The 19,611-nt window shown below is 35.1% G+C and overlaps 2 protein-coding genes across 3 annotated transcripts; both read right to left on the bottom strand.

Annotated features, from left to right (window-relative positions):
• Positions 1–1,136: 1,136 nt before the first annotated feature.
• LOC134841104 (receptor expression-enhancing protein 5-like) lies at positions 1,137–5,960 on the bottom strand. Of its 2 annotated transcripts, none has more exons than XM_063856884.1 (5): positions 5,837–5,960; positions 4,232–4,509; positions 3,898–3,993; positions 3,429–3,573; positions 1,137–2,744 (listed from the first exon to the last, which is right to left on the bottom strand). In XM_063856884.1, the coding sequence occupies exons 2-5, from the start codon at positions 4,484–4,486 to the stop codon at positions 2,647–2,649; spliced, it is 594 nt and encodes a 197-aa protein (XP_063712954.1). In that variant the 5' UTR covers positions 4,487–4,509; positions 5,837–5,960; the 3' UTR covers positions 1,137–2,646. The 2 variants fall into 2 exon arrangements, with proteins under 2 accessions (XP_063712954.1, XP_063712955.1); XM_063856885.1 differs by having other exon boundaries at positions 4,232–4,505; positions 5,837–5,940.
• Positions 5,961–13,501: 7,541 nt separating this feature from the next.
• LOC134841103 (eukaryotic translation initiation factor 2-alpha kinase 1-like) lies at positions 13,502–18,278 on the bottom strand. The gene is made up of 2 exons (XM_063856883.1): positions 16,182–18,278; positions 13,502–13,870 (listed from the first exon to the last, which is right to left on the bottom strand). The coding sequence occupies exons 1-2, from the start codon at positions 18,133–18,135 to the stop codon at positions 13,650–13,652; spliced, it is 2,175 nt and encodes a 724-aa protein (XP_063712953.1). The 5' UTR covers positions 18,136–18,278; the 3' UTR covers positions 13,502–13,649.
• Positions 18,279–19,611: the final 1,333 nt, after the last annotated feature.

Genomic DNA, 19,611 nt, shown 5'->3' with positions numbered 1-19,611 from the left:
ATAAAATTAACCCAATTTGAGAAAACTGGACGAATAGGTAATTTAAATTCGCTACATATGCTATTAAATTGCCAATTCGATGCAGCAAAAGTAGCACCAAATACAAAAAAAGACACAATTTTGAATGTAATAAATTGGAAGGCATAAAGTCAAACTATGTATAAATTATGCATTTCAAAAAACGTTGAAATATTTTGAGTTGGAAAATTTCAGAAATCGAGCTTTTAATCCTATTACTGTTGTTTGAAACAAACATTTTTTTTCGGTCCCTTTCATTTAACCATTAAAAATGCATCAGCTGTGTTAACTTTTCACTAATCAAATGTCAAAGCACATGCTATCCAAAAGCTGTAAAGGTGCCCCAAAAGTGGCACCAATATTTGCTACTCAGTTTGGAAAAAAAATTGTACAAAAACACTTTGCTTCTTAAGTGTAAAAACAACTTTCGAAATAAGAATTCGGTCACGTTTTTTGTGAACTTTACTTTTTCGCTGTTCGATAGTGGATTTTGGCTTTCTTTTAATAATGGAAATAAGCTGAACTTAAAAACAAATCAAAAATCAGGCCGTGAAAAATAAAAATTGAGCTGAAAAAATCAAAAAAATTAAGACCTATAGAAGAGTCTTTTCTAGGTTCATTGCTCTGAAACACTATCACAATGCTATTCTGAGATAACTTTCTGTACCGACACGTTTTAAGCATTCTTGGAAGTTTTTGATTCAACAAAAAATCGTTTTTTTGCGCTCTCCTCAAAGGTAAAAAAATATATACTAGGGCCACATTAAAAAAATTTCTAGGCTCAATCAGCATCAGCTTAAAATAGATGTCGTACAATATTATCCAAGGGAAAACTCATTGGGTAGAGAGGCGTCGAACCCCTGAGATGGAGGTGGTCGTCTGCCCCAATCCTTCCTCCAAAAAAATCGACAACTGGTTGCAACAACTTACTCGATGAAAAACAAAATTTATGATTTGAGAAGAGTTTGCAATTGTTTTCTTACCTAAGTTCCGAGTAAGCAAACTAGTATCATTCATTAAATGGTTCTCATGCAAGTTTGAACTTCGCAACTGCAGTTTTTGCTTCTCTAGTTATAAGTATTCCGCCCTTATGATGTGGTGCTTATGATGAGATCATCTCGGCAAAACTTCGAGTACTGAAGGTATTATTGAAATCGATAGTACAATCGTACAAGATATTATTTTTGTAAATGTACAAATGTTAAAGAGTTAGAGTGAAATAAGCAAACTAAATATAGGCACATAAATGAGTGAGTTTATCATGACCTTTGCCGCGAATAAAATTTTTTAACGAAAGTTCATTTTTAAAGGGACAAAGATCACATCAAATGTATGTTTCCACTATCCACTATTTCTAATCGAGTACACCCTATCACCATAATATCTTCTGATAATACATCAACATCATTTTTGGCTTTATCGAAGACAGAATTACGAAAATGATTGTACCTTCGGTGATACGAAAATATGGATAAGATAAAGTGAAGATCCACTATAACTCTAATCTAATTATCATTAATATCAACACAAACTCAAGCATTAGTTATCATAATAATTATTTATCCAAACTCAATTATTAGTTTCGCTACCAAATGATTCCCTGCACATATGATAAAAGTATGTAGCCGATAGATAGAAACCAGCAGAAAATTCATTCATCGTTCAAAACATTTTATCAAGTTGTTAGTTTCCATGGATCTCGATATTAATCCCCCTGCATTATAAACGGAGAAACTCGTTGCGTATTTGAATATTAAATTTTGCTTAACCGTCAGATAAGTTCATAGTTAGGCAGGCTATTCATTCATTACTACCTATCATACTGGGGTCGGGGGTTTCGTAAGGAGATCCGTATCCTTCCTGTTGTGAAGTTATTTCTTCAGGTTAATTTGAGCCTACGCATACCTGATATTCTTGAAAGAAAAGCACAGTTAATTTGGATTCATATTTGATAAATTCAAATTATCACGTATTCGGAAAATTGTAAGATATTGTGAGGTAAAGAAAGCATTCACGTTATATAGTACGTTTTCTCGACAGTATTTTTTTGTGATTCGCCTCGAAATTTTTGTCAAAACAATTTGCCTTTAAAACGTAATTCTCCAATCAAAGGTACAGCCGGATAGTAAATTGATAATGATAATAATAAAATATACCGTGCCCAAACAGATCGATCAAAAATAGAATAAAGCGTCATTACTCCCAGAAATATAAGTACAATATGCATTTCTATTTGCATTCAAAATAAAATGATTTATTACAAAGATGCAACAACGCAAGAAAAATTCCTCTAGCTAGCTATACAATTCATTGAGCGAAAGAAGACTTAAGCTGGGGTAGACCAAAAGTTCAATTTTGATGGAAATGAAATATTTTGTTGATTATTTCTGTGTTATCGTAAATTACACTATCATTTCGAATAATTCCATCTGTGGGGTTTGCAAATTGTGTTACCATGACGGTAAATTAAGATTCCAGGCCCAAATAATATTTCTTTATATTGACGCAGAATAAGTCTTTCGATCGTTTCCAGTTCTTTCCTGCTACATTACTTTCGTTTTTGAGACCAGTTGAAAATTTTCTTTGACATAGATTGAAATTGAGCCAGTTTTTATAGAATTTGTTCAATCACTCGTCCTTCTTCTCCTCGTCGCCCTTGTTCATGGCGTCGTGGATCATTTTCTCAGTGGCAGCTTTCGTTCCCAAATCTGCGGCTAGGTGAGCTCCTGAAACAAAACCACGCATCCTTGAAAAACCGTTGAAACAACGCCCAATATGAAGCGCATTTAATTGGATAGAACATTACAACAGATTCAGAACCAAAACCACGAATTTTTAAAATTACATCTGAGACTGGCCACACAAGACAACTTTTAGCCGCAAAACCAATAAATTGAAGGAAAAAACCTAAATTTTGTTTAAACGGCATAGCATAGCGTAATTTTTCCTTAGGAAATGGACAGACTGGCCAATACCGATTCAACTAGAGGTTTATAATTGGTCACGTTGCTAGGCACTCACCTCGCATCAGTACTGCAAAAGTAAAATCAACCTGATTGCAAACAACACTGAAAATACTGTTCGCCCACTCCGTGATTTAGATTCATAATTAGTCTATAAAATTAGTCTTTTCAGTCACGTTTCTTACATTTATTCTCCAAACAGTTTTTCAAAAAATTCAAAGTAGTCATGCACAGCAGAGAAAAAGAATTGTGGTAAGCAAGGTATCAAACTTTTTCAACTAAAATGAATCTATAAGAAAAAATCTCAAAAGCTTCCATGTTTTTGCATGAACCGCGGTCAGTTACAAAACAAAAGGTTTTCAAAAAACGTTCAAAACGCACTTTGCAATTTCGAATGAACATCTATTGCCTTTTGATGACCACCTATCTTTCGATTAGTATTCTGACCTTCGCTGGCGAGTTGTCCTCCCTTCTCGATATATGAGTCGATCTGTTTCTCGTGTCTCTTCACAAATGGCTTCAGCACCCGCTTGTAAATGAAGTCAGCCCCGTTCCACTCGTAGGGAGCCATGCACCAGCCCAGGAACACCAGCTGCAATCAAGGAAATAGTTGTCAAATCGAACCATTTTATAGATGAGAACTATTCACAAACAAAATAGCAAAATTGTAACAATGAATCCAGAAACTAGAACTTCAGACGTCAAAAATTTTAAAACAATTTTAATACCAAAACATTTATTTACATCTATAAGATGACAGACAAATACGGAAAAAACGTGTAGAAAAAGTCTAATGCTAAAGATTGATTTGAAAACAGTCTTCGATCAAGTAAGAGTTGTTAGTCCGAACTGTCAGTTATATTTTGATAGTATTTTGTAATGAATAGGTCTACGAAGAGAGAAGGCGGCGACTGACCTTTGCGAGGAAGTAGAAGGGGAACCAGGAGAGGAGGATGTCGGAAAAGAATTCCACTATCATGAACGAAGAGTACACCACCCAGTACGTCAACCACTGCAAACAACACCCACATACATGCTCACATATACTATAAACCTATAATCTCACTTACAATGGACCAATTGATTTCAAAACTCTTTTTACATTGTTTTCTACTCATTTTTAATTGTATGAAACTAGCTGCTTGCTCACCAACTCACATATCCTTAACCTAGTCTTCAGACCGAAACGCTTCAATTTTTTTCACGTCTCAATCACTAACATGATCCCTTAAAACACTGCTTTATCGCACCTGCGTGTCATCTTTTTTGTCCTCAGTCTCGATGGCCTTGATGGACTTGTAGGCAGGGAAGACAAATCCAATCAAGTTACAGATCAGATCTCCGCCGTATCCAAACACAATGTAGAGCAACAGGAATGCGCCGAAGCCCAGAGCCCAGTATGTCCGCTTCACACCCGTCTTTGCCTCCAGCTTCTCGAAGTAGGGGGTCATTTTACTCTGCTGGTAGAGGATCTCGTCCAATTTTCCGATGTATTTTTGTGCCATTATTTCAGTGAATTAAAATCTATCTGAAAAACATTTCCAACATATCATATATCAAATGACATGATTCGTCTTGTCGAAAATCGTGTTCAGTTTGAGTTTAAGTCTTGGCGTACAGGAATAACTAAGTTATTGAAATCTGGGATTTTTAATCCAGTTTAACCTCTCAGTTTCCAATTTACAGGGTCTTACTCTCGACTGAGACTCTTCAAATTTATAACAAACCACCGTGAAGCCAATAAAACAACAATGCCTTAACTTGTGCACTTTGATACAGATTCAGTTGAAATTACGCAATGAAAACATTTCAAAACTTTTGAAGATTGCAGGTTGGATTTAAAATCTCAAACTACTGCTACACTAGTAGACAAAATTAAACGCAAACTCTGGATTTCATTTTCTTATATGCATTTTTTCAAGGAACATCTTAGACATTTACTAAACAAAATGTTTATGTCGGCCGAGAGCAAATGATCTGAGCTATCCTTTACGAAAGTTTCAATCACTGATTACAGGGTTCTATCAAATGACATGTTTTTCACACAGAGGCGAAGCTGCACTTCAAAAACACAAGCAAAAAATCTCCAAGAAAAAGCTTTAAAAGAGTATAAAGATCAAAAGGCAAAAAAACCAAGTGAATAAGTTTTGCGAAATATGTGACTCCTACGGGATTCGCACCTCCATCCTCAGACGCCCAATTATGTGACTGCCGTACAGACCAGTGCCATTGGAGCTTACAGAATCCAAACACTAGTCACTAATATAATGGAGAATACATGCTATTGAACTACCAATATTATACAACAAAAGTCCCATGTTGCCTAGCATGAAAGAACAGAGCCCAGGGACAGACTTTTTTCTGTGAATGAGACAAGTTTCACGTCTGAATACACCTGTTGTGACCATCCGCAGTAAGGGTTCTCAACGGTGTGAAAATGTAAGAAGCAGCTTATTCAAGAACGTTTTTTTTTAACTTGCAAAGCAATTCAATTTTTTATTGAAACTGTTTCAGATGTCTTGGACATTTTTCTCTTCGCTGATTTGAGAAAGAATTCATGCAGTTGGCTAAAGTTACAACGGATTGTGAAAACTGGCAATTTCAGGCAAGGAAAAACTGGCAAGCCTTTGAAACAAAATATTGCATCTTTCGCACATGGTAGCCTGGATCATTTGCTCTCGGCCATAATGAAAATTGTTTAAACTCTGTCCAATCTCTGTCCAAAAATTTTTTCAAGATAGACTTTTTAGAGATTAAGAACCCTAGCTTGCGTTTACTTGTCCTATGGTGTATATAAGCAAAAAAAAGTAAAAATTTCGATCGACAAGAAGAAAAGCATAGTAAAAACCACTCACCCGTTTTTAAACAAACGTAAGTTCGTTGAAATGAACTTGAGCGCCTGAACAAATGAATATGCTGGACTGAGCTGAATACACTTTAAAACAAGTGTGCATAAAATGTGCAAAACAGTAATAAAACGTAATAACGCAGTCAGATTATTCGTATATAAGTTAATTCTTTCAGCAAGAAATCAGATTTGATCAGGCCAGCAAGTTGGTCAATACATTTTCATACAAAGAAATTCGACCAAAGTACCTCAAAAAATCAGATTCCAAGTTAAAACAAAAAACATCGGTAAATGCCGCTTGCAATTGCAAGAAGTTAGGATGATTATTCATTATACTCCTCTCATGGCAAATAATAATTAAATTTTCCCATTTTGCCAACACAGATGCTGCCAATAATGCCATTCGATTTGAAGTTTTAAATAAGCGTATTATACAACTGTGAGATCTAGACAATTGTTAGATCTATAAAGCATTTTGTTCTAAAGCCTAAATTACGGATAGATAACTCTAAAAACTAAAAATGTTAACTAAACAGAAAACTCTTCGACTCTCGCCCTTATGGTAGCTAGATAAGCTCCGTTAAGGTCTATTTCATTTTCATCGGTTAAGCATCTGCGAATACAGTATCTAGTAACGAATCCATCTCTTTTGCAACACAGTGGCATTTGTACTTAAAACCTGAATCACATTTTTTCACAATGTTCGTTACAACTTTTTCCGAAAATGAGAAATTGCTAATATCGTTGTTTTTTTTGCGGGTCAAAGCTAAGATAACCTGAAAACAACAAGTAAAACGATAATCAAAGCAAAAAAAACTATACTGAACGAGATACAATACTAACAAGGATAACCGGTTGCAGAAAGTTCCGACCACAATACAAGAAAACCAAAATCTGTAGTTTTTTCCAAATTTGGTCGTTTTGTAATCGTGGTATGAAGGGAGGATTTGAAGTAAAGCCTATAACTTTAGCAGATTCGATAGTAATTGTAATTTAGGCAGATTTGCTAACAAAGTTCCTCGAAAAAACGATCATGGATAAAAATCTTTAGAATCTTCAGGCGCTTAAAAAACTCAGAAATTTTATTTTATTGAAGCAAAACTAAAATTTTCAAATTAAGGCCCTTTAAAAAAAATCAAAAACTTAAGTTTACAGAAGTAAAACTAAGTTTTCACTGCCTAACTCGAAATCGAAGCCTATTATTCTAGGTCTTTAATGTGATATATCATCAGCCGATTCCGATGATCATGTAGTACCTGATTTTGCGTGCAAAAAAAATGAAGACTAAAACACGCCAGAAGACAAAATTCCTCTCCTTTTTCCGCGGAGAGCAAAAACAAGTACAAGATTTAGAGAATGAAAGAAGTACCATTCAACAAAATTCTCACAGAGGTTTCCAGCCATAAATATAAATTAAATTGCTTCGCCCTACAAAATTGAGGACGTGTTTTTGCAGACAGGTTTTTGCACGAGAAGATCGATGAAAAAATCTTTTTTTTTGACAATTTCCTAATTTTTGGAGTCATTTTGGGCACTTGCTCAAGTATACCTGAGCCATAGTGGTTTTTGCGGTTTTTTGTTCTTTTGTCAAAAAGGGCCTATGTGTCTGAAATTGCGTGTTTTCAGGCTTCTCAACGAAAGCACATATCAAAAAGAACTCGAAGGAAAGCTTGGTACTCAAAATTTACTCAAAAGTTGGCCTTAAGATTTTTTTCTTAAAAGTCGTTGTTTTTTTTCTAAGTCAAAGACCCTAGTTGAGCGAAAATTGACTATTAAGGCATGAAAACCAGTAATCATAGATCTCGAAAAAATTATGGATTTGAAAAAACTTCAAATTAGGGCGCTTAAAAAAACTCAAAAATTTAACTTTACTGAAGTAAAACTAAGTTTTCACAGCTTAATTTGCAATCGAAGCTTACTATTGTACATCTTTAATGTGATATATCACTCGGTCCATTCCGATGATTATTCGTAGTACCTGATTTTGCTTGGAAAAAAATTTAAAAGTAAAACACGCCAGAAGACTAAGTTCCCCTCCTTCTCCAGCGGAGAGCAACAACAAGTAAAAGCACTAAAAAAATTAAATCAAAGCGTAGATATGCTAAGTGGGGCTTCGTATCATTTGCGATGAACAAAACAAACATAGGCGAAGCAGAGCTTTGCACCTTTCCGTCCCTTTCCAAATTGTTTAAGTTCATTTTTTTTCATTGAAATAATTGTAATCGTATTAATCAAAACTAGCTCGTCTCGATTGACCAATCCGCTCGATATCACGAATCGCAAAACTGTTCTGAGCCACAGTTCAAGCAATTAAACTTTTGAAACTTTCCATGTTATTTCATACCTTAAATCGATTTTAAAAAATCGTTTAAGCTTTCAAAAAATTCAATTGACTTCTCAATGAGCCGATTCACATGAAAAAAACGTTATTCCAAGCAAGCGATTCAAACAACAAAACTTTTGAAGTTTTTCCATCCTGTGAATCGATCGGCAGAAATTTAATAAAGCGCTGAAAGCTTTGGAAAATCTGAAGCTAACATATAGCGTGGATCGGTTCGCAAAAGATAAGGTTCTTTCTAGTAAGCTACTCAAGCTATAAAAGTTTGACGCTTTCCAGGTGCATTCAACTTCTCCAAGTAAGCCACTAAGCGCTGTAACTTTGAGGTAAATCAATCTTATTCATAGAACGAATCGGTTGGCGAAGAAAAAAAATTCTAAGCAAGGTCTTCAAGCGACGAAACGATGAATTATTTCAAAGTATTTATTAGGTACTTCGACTCGCAAAGTTTTTATCTTTCTGATCGGACCAATCAAGGGTTGAAATTTGCGAAACTTTCTACTGGAACGAATCCTATTAAGTTGAGGCAAAAATGATTGAGGCAATGAAACAAATATGAGACGTTCGTTATTCCATACTGTGAATCGAATGGCATTGAAACTTTTGAAAAAATGAAATTAAAGAAAAAGCGTGAATCGAACAGCAAAAGTTCAATTCTTAGTGAGAAATTGAAACCGTGAAGCTGAAAATAAGTTACTTCATTGAGTGATTGGTTCACGAAAAATCTGCTTAACAAATTTTTCTAAACAAGCTATTCAAGAGATGAAACTTTGAAAAATGTATCAAGTTAGTTTGCACATCGAATCAGCTTGCACGAAACTTCAGATTTTCTCATCAACTTTTTCATGTGAAGAATTTTGAACTAATTAGTTCTTTCATGTCGTGAATCGATTCGCAAAACGGATGATTCACTAAGCAAGCTATTGAGTTATTCAAATTTGTGAAAGAATTTAAATTATTTCTTAGAGCAAAAAGGCTCGCAAAAGATAAGGCTTTTTGAGCACGCCAATACTTCTTTTGAACTTTTTTATCTAAATTTTTTAAAAGTCAATTTAAACTTTATACTTCATATTCATAGAGAGAATCGGTTTGCAACAACTAAGTTTTTCTGGAATGATTGGCAAAAGTGTAAATTTTGCTAAGCAAGCCATTCAAGCGGTGATTTCAAAGTTTTTCAAATTGATTAATAGCGTGAATCCGTCCACATTTTGTTCGAAACAGTCTGAGCAAGCTATTTAAGCTATTAAAATATAGTCAAGTTATTTCAAAGAGCAGATCAGCTCCCGAAAATTTTAGTTTTTCTAAGCAAGATGTACTAATAGAGTTTGAAGAAAGCTCGACTTTCAAAGCAAGCAATCCAATTTGAAGATTTTAAAAGCAGGCTATTAAGGCGATTGATACTTCAAAGGCAATGTATTTCAAAGTTAGCTGTTCAAGCAACGGAACTTTGAAAAATTTAACATTGAACAAACCGGTTCGGAAAAAAACGGTTTTTCTTAGCAATCTAATTAAGCGATGAAATTAAACTAAGTCAAAAACCTGTATGCAGCAAAACGATTTACGAATTTCAAGATTTTTTAAGCGAGCTACCCATGCTCGAAAAAAAAATTGAAAAATGTCAAATTGTTTTGAAAGCTTGAATCGAACCGCAAAAAGTATACGTCTTTTTCAAGCCACCTTTTTTTGACCAATAAAATTCAGAAATTAAGGTTGGGCGTACAGCTTTAATTTTTTCGCTAAAGCGCTTAAGTTTTTTCAAGCAAGCTAGTGAGCACTGAAATAATGAACTGAAATTTTTTGTTTTTCGGTTCGTCGTTGATCGGTTAGCGAAAAGATAAAATTACAAAGCAATTTTTGAGCAATACACCTTCAAAATATTTCAAGTTGATTTCATAGCTTGATTTTATTGATTTTAGTCGCAAATAATTTAAACTTTTTCGAGCAGGCGGATGAGCAAACAAATTTTTTTTGAACAAAAACATCAATTTCGAAGCTCAAATTGGTCCGCAAAAGGCTTTAGCTATTTTCCAACCATGCTATTGTGCAACAAAACTTTGAATATTTTCAAGTTGTTCTAGAAATCGACTCATTCGAGCAGCTTGATTAGAAAATGCGACGCTCCTAATTTAAATTTGACTGTTCTACGACAATAGAGAGTTTATTTCTTTTAGATCGCTCGTTTTAGAAATGATAACACTAACGACTCTACAGAACACTAACTGCGCGACAGAAAATTGAAAAATTGTTTTAAAGCGCATTAAGACTATCATTTAATATAAAAGATTTTTCAAAGTTGGACTATTCAATTCCTATTGATGTTTTTTATGTTCATGATTACGAAGAAGAAAATGAACCGTGAAAAAATCTCGCAATAAGGAAAAGCGGAGCTTCTAATGACTTACGATACAGAAAAACTGAAAAGGTTTAGATTAAAGCCCCAAAAGTAAAGATTTAAATCTGTTTTCTCTTAGAAATCAGTCAAAAATGAATAAAGCAAACTAAGATAAACCCGAGCTTGTATTTAAAATCGGCAAACACAATTTTGCCAGCAAGTAATTATATTTGAATCATTTATATTTGTATTTTATTTTATATTTATTTTGAATAAAAAATTAACCATTTCAGCAGTGATAAGTTCCGAGATGTGAGATAGAAGAGTAGCAGGATGTGAACTATTTCTGTGAGAGAAATTGTTCACAGGAAAAATCCACTACCTCATTACAATCCAATTGCTTATCGCAAGAGCAAAAAAGTGAACCTCAGTTCAAAAAGGTCGAATAGATGTTTCAACACAGGGGTGAATCACTTACATTTCAAAAAAAGTAACAATATAATTGAAAAGATGAGGCCCATATAGCGCATGACATATTTTTAAAAAAATTGATGAAGGATAGCCGGTTGCTGCGCAAGTAGCACAATGTTCTGACCATATTCGTTAAAAAAACAGATTTTTTTTTACTGTTTTTCGAATAGAAGACGCTTTTAGAGGAGGGTTTGATTCAAGTACTACATAATCGCGTATAAAAATGTCAAATTAGGCATCAATGAAAGTAAATAACTATAAAAAAGGAATAAAGAACCAAAAAACGAAAAAAAAATATAAATCTTTTTTCTATCTTTTTGCACAATAATTTAAATTTTTAAGAAAATCTTTTTCGTCAAACAAGCGCTTAAGGAAACATCCAAAACTAGTTTTCTTTAGAGCAAAATCAAGTTTTATCCTAGTAAAAAAAAACAGCTAATTTCTATACAACGAGCGTTAATCGATCGCGTTGAAATTCAAGAAGTTATTTTAATTTAAAACTTCTGATATTTTTTTGAAAATTATTTAAAAAACGTCATATCTCGGAAACAAACGTCATATCTCGGACAAAAAACGTCATAAGTTTCAACAAAATTATCTTCCAAAACGTTCAAAAATCGTAAAACGTCATATCTCAAAGCCTAAGAGGATTTGACCAAACATATAGCGACTGAAATTGCATTTCTGAGATCACCCTAATGATGGATTGAGAATTTGAGATTTGTCTAAGGATTAAATTAATTTTTTTTTTTGAAAAACCATAAAACTCGTCATTTCTCGGAAACTAAAGAAGTTTGAGCCGTTACACTTAGAGACATTGGTAACCTGAGAGTACCTTGACAGCGCCCAATTACAAGGTTGGGAATATCAACTTCTTATTTAATAAATCTATGTTTTCTGGAAATTTTTGAAACAATCAGAAAAACGTCATCATATCTTGAAAAATAACAGGATTTGAGCAGTCAAATTTTGCAGCCAAATTTTCATTTCCTGAGATCACAATGGCAGCACCCCATTATTGGAATGAGAATTTCAGATTTGTCAAGGATTTTCACATTGAAAATTTTCGAAAACTCCCATGTCCTCATAAACATATTTGAGCAGTCAAATTTGAAGGAAAGATTTGAAATTCCTGAGAGTACCCTGACAACGCCCAATTACGGGGTTGGGTATTTTTAATTTTAATTTTTCAAAAACTTATCTGAAAACTTTTGAAAAAATCACAGAAATCATCGTATCTCGTGACCAAAAAGGATTTGGGTTTTCGTATTTAAAGGCCAAATTTGCAACCCCTGGTGAACCCTGACATCATGCTACTATTGCGTTGCTAATTTCAAACTTGGTGAACAAAATGCTCAATTAAAATTGGGAATTCGAAAAAGTTTCTACGTTTTGGAAGATACGGTATAGCTTAAATGTGAAAAAATTCTTTCGTTACAGATGCGAAAAATACGTCGAAAAAGCTTAAACATGGCGAGATAGCGAATCCCAAACTAAAATATATAATAGATACAATAGAGATAGACGTCATAAAAACTACATCACCATAAATTTCGCACACTTGTCTTGAATAATGTTAATTTGGGGGAAAAAGTCGACAAACACAATCGCCAAGGTTATATAAGGGCAAAATATTGACTACAGTTAGTTTTTCCATGCAAGTTTTTGCAAAGCTTTTCAACACTGAGATAAAGAATACCACCATTATGAAAGAGAGAACCAATTCGCAAAACTGAGTTAATTCAGTCTCACATTTGCAATTTCACTTTGCAGCCCACGCACTGGTCTTGTTGCAGGCGGCTGTATTTGAAATCAAAATCTGGATTTTGTCCATAAAAAAGTCAATTTTTTTAACTCGAGAATTTGAAAGCAGTAAAAGAAGAGGAAAGCTAAAACTGTTAACGCAAAAATATGGAAGAAACGAAGCATCAAAAAATAATCACCTGGAGTAAAGTTTGGAATTCTCATACTTTTGATTTGAACTCAGAACAGACAAAAAAAACGAATTGAAAAAAGTTAGCCTCGAGTTATTGTCAATTTGAGGACGAGATTTTTACAATTAATATACTGAAAATAAAATAACTGTCTTTCAAAAACAAAACAGATAAAGAAGACGCAAAACCCCAGGAGCTTTCATTTGTACGATTTGTACTGACATGCAGAAACATCGGCAAAAAACCTCAAAAAGATTACATCATGTTTGTCAAAGCCGCACCCATTTTATCACAACATACTTCCTTTGAATAAAAACAGGACAGTCCGGATGAAGGTCTTCAGTGAAGCGCGACATTCGACACCGATAGCCTTAAGCATATTAAAAGGTACTTAATTCTCGTGCGAAAGAGCACGCCATGATTCCGGCCTTCCGCAAGAGTGGTCGAAACAATCATGCATTAATCGTGCATTTTCAAATTTCGAGGAAAAAAGACTACCCAAAAAACGGCATATAAAATGTATGCGTTTGCCGTATTGTCATATCATCTCTTACCATGACTTAACTCGGCTTAAAAAACGGATCAATAGAAGTAAAATTCATAGACTTTCAAAAATTTAAAATCCCAAAACAAGATCACTTCGTAACATCTTACAGAGAACAGGATTTATAGACCAAGCTCAATCTCTGCAGGACAAAACTATAAGAACTGCGCTTCATCACTCACAGACCACATGTTTGAAGCTTCATTTGACGCGCTTCTTTAAATTGGCCACTTGTAGCTTCAGTTTCAAATTTTCTTTCCTCTTTAGCATTTCTCTGTTCTTCATTCTGCAGATAATTTTCCGCAAACGATGATGTTCCGACTTCAAACGGGAAAACTGACGGGCCAAAGTTGTTAAATTGTCCTCATCGCATTTTTCATTAGATCCGCCTGTTCTCTTTTCAGACAAGAAAATTGCACTTTCTATAAGACAAATTCTTTTCAACAAGAATTATTCAGTAGCGTTGCTATTGAATACTCAGAGCAAACATTCTTAGGAAGCATGAATACAACTGCTCGTATCAAGGCAAAGCCCTGAATGCTCCTACAACGACTGCCTATTAATTAGTCTCGAATAGTTTTTGGTTAATGAAATGTTGACTGATGTTTAAGCTGATATCAAATTTTTAAAGCTAAAGATTGAGTTAAGCAGTTAATTGAAAAGACCACTTATGGCGGACAGTCATTAGGCAGAATGGTTTAAGAGCAGAAAAACAGACAAATTTTATATTGATTGAACTAACCGACAAAAACAATTTTTGGAACTACAGTGCTGATTTAAATTAACCGGACAAATCGCGTTAAACTTGAAATTTAAAACCCGTTTTTCTCAAATTGTGTTGAGTTTAGGTGAAAACTTATGAAGACAAAATTTGCTTAAAATTTTAGCAGATTTAAAATGGTTTAATTTATTTTGCGAAATTCGGGCCCGAAATTTTACCCCAAAAATGGGTCATTTTGGCTTTCTTAGTTAATCAAAAATTACGCCAAAAATACCCAGTCGATCACAGACATAATTATATCAAAATGAGCCCTTTACGTAGCCCAACAAACTTTAAGAAGGGTATTTTCTCCAAAAAAAATTGCAAATTGTTTAAAAATTGTTTTTAAATAAAAAGTTGGTATTTTATATAGTAAAAACGACCTTTTTTGTCTATCAAACAAAAGAAAAATACTTTATAAAATTTTTTGGAGGTTATGTCCTTCTTAAAGTTTGTGGGCAACGTAAGAGGCTCACTTTGATATAATTATGTCTGTGATCGACTGGGTATTTTTGGCGTAATTTTTGATTAACTAAGAAAAGCCAAAATGACCCATTTTTGGGGTAAAATTTCGGGCCCGAATTTCGCAAAATAAATTACACCATATTAATTCTGCTAAAATTTTAAGCAAGTTTTGTCTTCATAAGTTTTCACCTAAACTCAACCCAATTTGAGAAAAACGGGTTTTAAATTTCAAGTTTAACGCGTTTTGTCTGGTTAATTTAAATCAGCACTGTACTACCAAGGAAATAAAGATGAATTAACTCAATTAAAGTATAACTTGCTTTTAACGCACTTCCAGTGCCTCAAACAGATAAGTGAACGTGAAAGTTGTTAATATACTTATTTTAAAAAAACACCAAATGAATGCAACCACGACAAAAGACGGGGAAATCCAACAACGCTTCTGATTTCAAAATTTGAAGGATAAAAATAATTTCAACTATTTTGAAATAACTACTGGGTTTCAGATCTGCGTAGTTTTACCTCAAAAACGAGGAAACCCCGCAATGGCCGACAGCATAAAACTGCACGTTCCAGATTTTTAAAAATGAAACAATTTTATTAGCAAAATCATCAAATTTATAAAATGGATTCATAATCCAGCGTAACTAATGTCAAAAATCACTCTTTTTTTCATGTCATTGTAAGTTTCATCAAAAATTTTTAAAATATCACAAGAAACCCAACAGTAAAATTTAAACCCACACCAAAGGAACGACGATTTCAAATATGAAATGTAACACTTTTGAAAATTTTCAAAAACATCATAAAACATCATACCTAAGAAAGTAAAAGGCGTTGAACAGTCATATTTTGAACAGTTCTTTTTTATTTCATAGACTTTTTCAAAAAATTTTGAAACATATTGAACAAACGTGATATCTCGGAACTCAAAAGCATTTGAGCAATCACATCTATTTGTTTCTTTGATTATATTGACAATTTTAATATGTGCTTTACCGCTCAGCTTATAAAAGTGATTAGACAAGTGAATATTTTGCTCTTAGACCAGTTCTGGTCTTAGATCATTCTGCTCAATGCAACGCCTCCGCCAATTATTTTGATTCAACTCAGTTAGGAACGATTTGGTAGTGCGGGATAATACGCCACGCGTAAAAAATGCGCGTTACACTTTCAGCATCAAAGTAGAAAACGAGCAGTTTCGCTAGACTCATGTTAGGATAATATAGTGGTGTGCGAACGCTGCGAGGCCCAAGAAGATCCATGGATCAAACGCCCCACATCTTTAGCAAATTGGCCTGAATAGAAAAAAAACCACCCCGAGCATAAATACTCTTCACTTTCTTCCGAAGTCGTAACAAAATAAAGTAAATACAAATTCATAATTAACTTCTGATTTCGGTTGTTTGCTCTTCAATTAATTGTATTGTATAAACTTGACAACAGATTTCTTGCGATATATCTCTAGTCAAATTTAGTTAAATGAAATCTGTGATTATAACATTTACCTAGTAGTTTATCTGCACTGGGCCTTTCTTTCGGGTCCAACGCTATCAATTTTTCAATGTATTTGCAAACGGTCGGCCAATTTCTGCTGATAGACTGGTCCGGAACCTTCCCAGTTTTCTTCAACTGCTCGATCACTCTTGCCCGCTCCATAGAAGTTGAAAACGGGTTGTAAAGCTCAAATAAAACAATACCCAAACTAAACATGTCCACTTTTGAGGTGTAACTTCCTTTGCCATTCAAAAGTTCAGGGGCCACGTACGGATAGGATCCGATTCCGTCCGAAAGACCCAATACTTTGGTTTCCGATTTCAGAAGAATCTCTCCCTCTGCTTTTGTTTCCTCTGAGTTATCTTCAAAGGATTCGTCGATATGTCGCGCTAATCCGTAATCACCCACCCAAATGTGCAAGCTTTTCGGGTCAATAAAAATATTCTGCAGCTTTAAATCCCTGTGCACTACATTTTTACTATGTATGTAGCTCAAAGCACTTGTGATCTGCTTGAAAATATGCAAATTTGATTTGTGCTCTACGAACGACCATGAACTTTTAGACTCTGCTGCTCGTACGTTCCGCTGATTTACCCACTGCTTTAAGCTTGCGTCGTAAAGTTCCATTTGTATGAAAAGCGCGAAACATCCTGAAATTTCTTGTGAACTCGAGTAACGCAAAGCAGCAACTTCTAAACAATTTGTGTCTGCTGGTTTGTCGACTTTGTCCAAATCAACAGAGTTAGGACAACTGAAAGATCTGCTGAAAGAGGGGCTGCTTCTATATCTACCATGCAAACTAGACTTGAAGGTACTTCCAGCACCTCCATTCGACTGATTTTCAGTTGCTTGCCTTGTCTCGAGTGGTTGCGAGTATTTTCTAAGAACTTCGGAAGGAATAGAAGAACTTTCACAATCTGATTCGCTTGTAATTTCAATAACTTCGAGTTTCATATCTGTTTTAATTTGATCAATTTGAATAGTTTCTATGGCAGACGCTGGTTCAGTGCCAAAAACAATCCCACCTTCTGATTCATCGGAAACATTAGAATCGTTTGCATTTCCATTTGACGTTGAAGTCGTTGCGGAAGTTTTATTCTTTTTATTTGAAGAACAAAGAGCAGAACTTGATTCCACCTCTGATGATAAATTTGTATTCCGAGAAATTCCAGCGAAACACCCTGGCAATTTTGCAACAAATTCCATCCAAGCACCATGATAGCAAACTATGTTCGGATGCTTAAGTGTTGCTAGCACCCTGGCTTCTCGCATGATCTTCAGCTTCCCTTCATGCTTCACATCTTTCAGAAAAATTTTCTTTACGGCATAGTGAGTTAAATCAACTCTGTTTCTTGCGCGGTAAACAATTCCAAAGCCTCCTTTCCCTAAAACTCCAAGTTCCTCAAAATTACTCTCATATCGAGACGCGTTTAAATAGTCTGTAAACCAATCTTTGGGACATGGCAATGAGAGAGTTTGTAAGTCTATAGCACTCGACTGAGCACCTCCCAATGGCACAATGGTAGTAATATTTTTTCTTGCTTCCTGAATAATTCTCCAGAAACCTTTCAGGTAATGCCTTCGAAGGGGTTTCAGGTCATCAAGTACTTCTGATACGTTTGGAAAAATTTTGGATTCTTGGAGTTTTTCTAGAATAACTTTTAGTAAAGTTTCGCGAACAGCTTTATTAGACTCGACTTTAGCCAAAATTACCTCGAGCAGACCTACAAAAAGTATACTCATGTTGAGCGGCCCAGAGGAAGCCCCGTTATCAGTAACGTAATTTCTCCGAACGGAGGCGACACACTGCGATCTAATATTAGCATCAGAATCACTACTTTCAACAACTGTACCACTACCGGAAGCCTCGGTTGAGGTAGTTTGAAACCTGTATCTATCACCTAATGCATCTCCACTTTCAGAAGGCTGTTGCCTTTCCTGCTTAAAGTTCTCTTTCCCATTCATTTTATGTACATTATAAACACTCTGAAAAACAAAAAGTAAACACAAGCTTCGCAGAAACTTAAAGCTTTTCTTGACCAATGCTATTCCAACTCGAGACAAAGCAAAATCATTTTTGTACTAAAATTCTATTAATAGTCTGCAGTTTGATTGAGTTCATCAATGGTGGTGTGCTTTCATGACGTAACGAAGCCCACAGTAACCGCAGTCATGAGCTCCTGGTTTATCTAAATTGATATAAACTTTCGGATGTCCTAAAGCCGGATCGCCACCGTCACAGTAAACGTGATTACCGTCGATTTCAATAGGTGGTACTTCAGCTACCATTTCAATAGCAAAATTTGGATTAACTTGTTTCTCTTTTAATAGGAATCGAGCTTGTCGATTGTCTTCGGGTCCAAACTTCTGATGGGTGTGACCTACAGGTTCATTTTCACCGACAGAAGGTTTGACTCCAGCATTGGCCCGTGGAAAAACAGTCCTCCGCGTCACTACAAACGGAGCACGACAAACTCGTTTCAAAGATAACATGATTAGTCTAGAAATCGTAAATCAGAAGGTCAGACATTATCCTGGTAATCGAATTTACAACACTTGCTTTTTCTCAATTCGCCTAATTCTCAAATTAAGGATGAACGTCTTTTCTTGGTAATCAGAAGGTCAAAAGTATCATAGTAACCGAGGTTACAGTCATGAGTCCCTTCATCATGTATTCCGGTCAAAATCCTTGGAATTTTTTAGATATGGAAGTGATAATGATAAAAGAAGATGACAAGTGTTTAAGTCTTTTTCAATTAAAATCGATACGGGTTACGTTTCTTCAATAAGAACACGCAACTCGACACGAGATAATATAATATACAAGTGTTACAAGTAAAAATTTTCGTCGAAAGTTATTTTGTCATTTTTTGTTCCGAGTACGCAAACGGCGTTCGCAAACTGTATTGCCAGGGAGATTCTCTGTTTTAAAAAAACTGCCTGCTCTGGGTTCCTCAGTGCTTATGCTTAGGTTCTTACAAAGCTTGCTCAAAAAAACTTCTGTGCTGGGGCCGGCCGCGCCCTGAATTTCAAAAGCTAGCGGTTGAAAAAGATATCCATCATTTATAAGATCTTAATACTTTCAATTTTTCGCTCTTCCGCTTCAGCGGCAGCCGTACCAGGGTTACAAACAGACCCGGCATTAATCCTACAAGGAGCTAAGGAGTCTACTACCGTTACATCCCACAAGAGCTGCTTACCATCAGCCCATGGAACGAGCGTCAAACCGTCTGGTCGCTTCTGATCGGTCCTGTAGAGGTGTCGTGGTTCTAAAACAGACGGAATGTGAGTAGATGATAGACTCTGCTTTATAAGGGCATTCAGGTTTGAATGCCTAGAGAATCTCCCTGCACTTTTGAGGCAAGAAAGACCATGCCAACCATCCTCGGTAACGTCTTTTCCGCACACGCATCTATGCCGTTCGCATATTTTTGATCCTAA

The sequence above is a fragment of the Symsagittifera roscoffensis genome, chromosome 3 (assembly GCF_963678635.1).
Source record: "Symsagittifera roscoffensis chromosome 3, txSymRosc1.1, whole genome shotgun sequence".
In the NCBI taxonomy this organism is placed as follows: domain Eukaryota; kingdom Metazoa; phylum Xenacoelomorpha; order Acoela; family Convolutidae; genus Symsagittifera; species Symsagittifera roscoffensis.
This window is presented reverse-complemented; position numbering and strand designations above follow the sequence as displayed.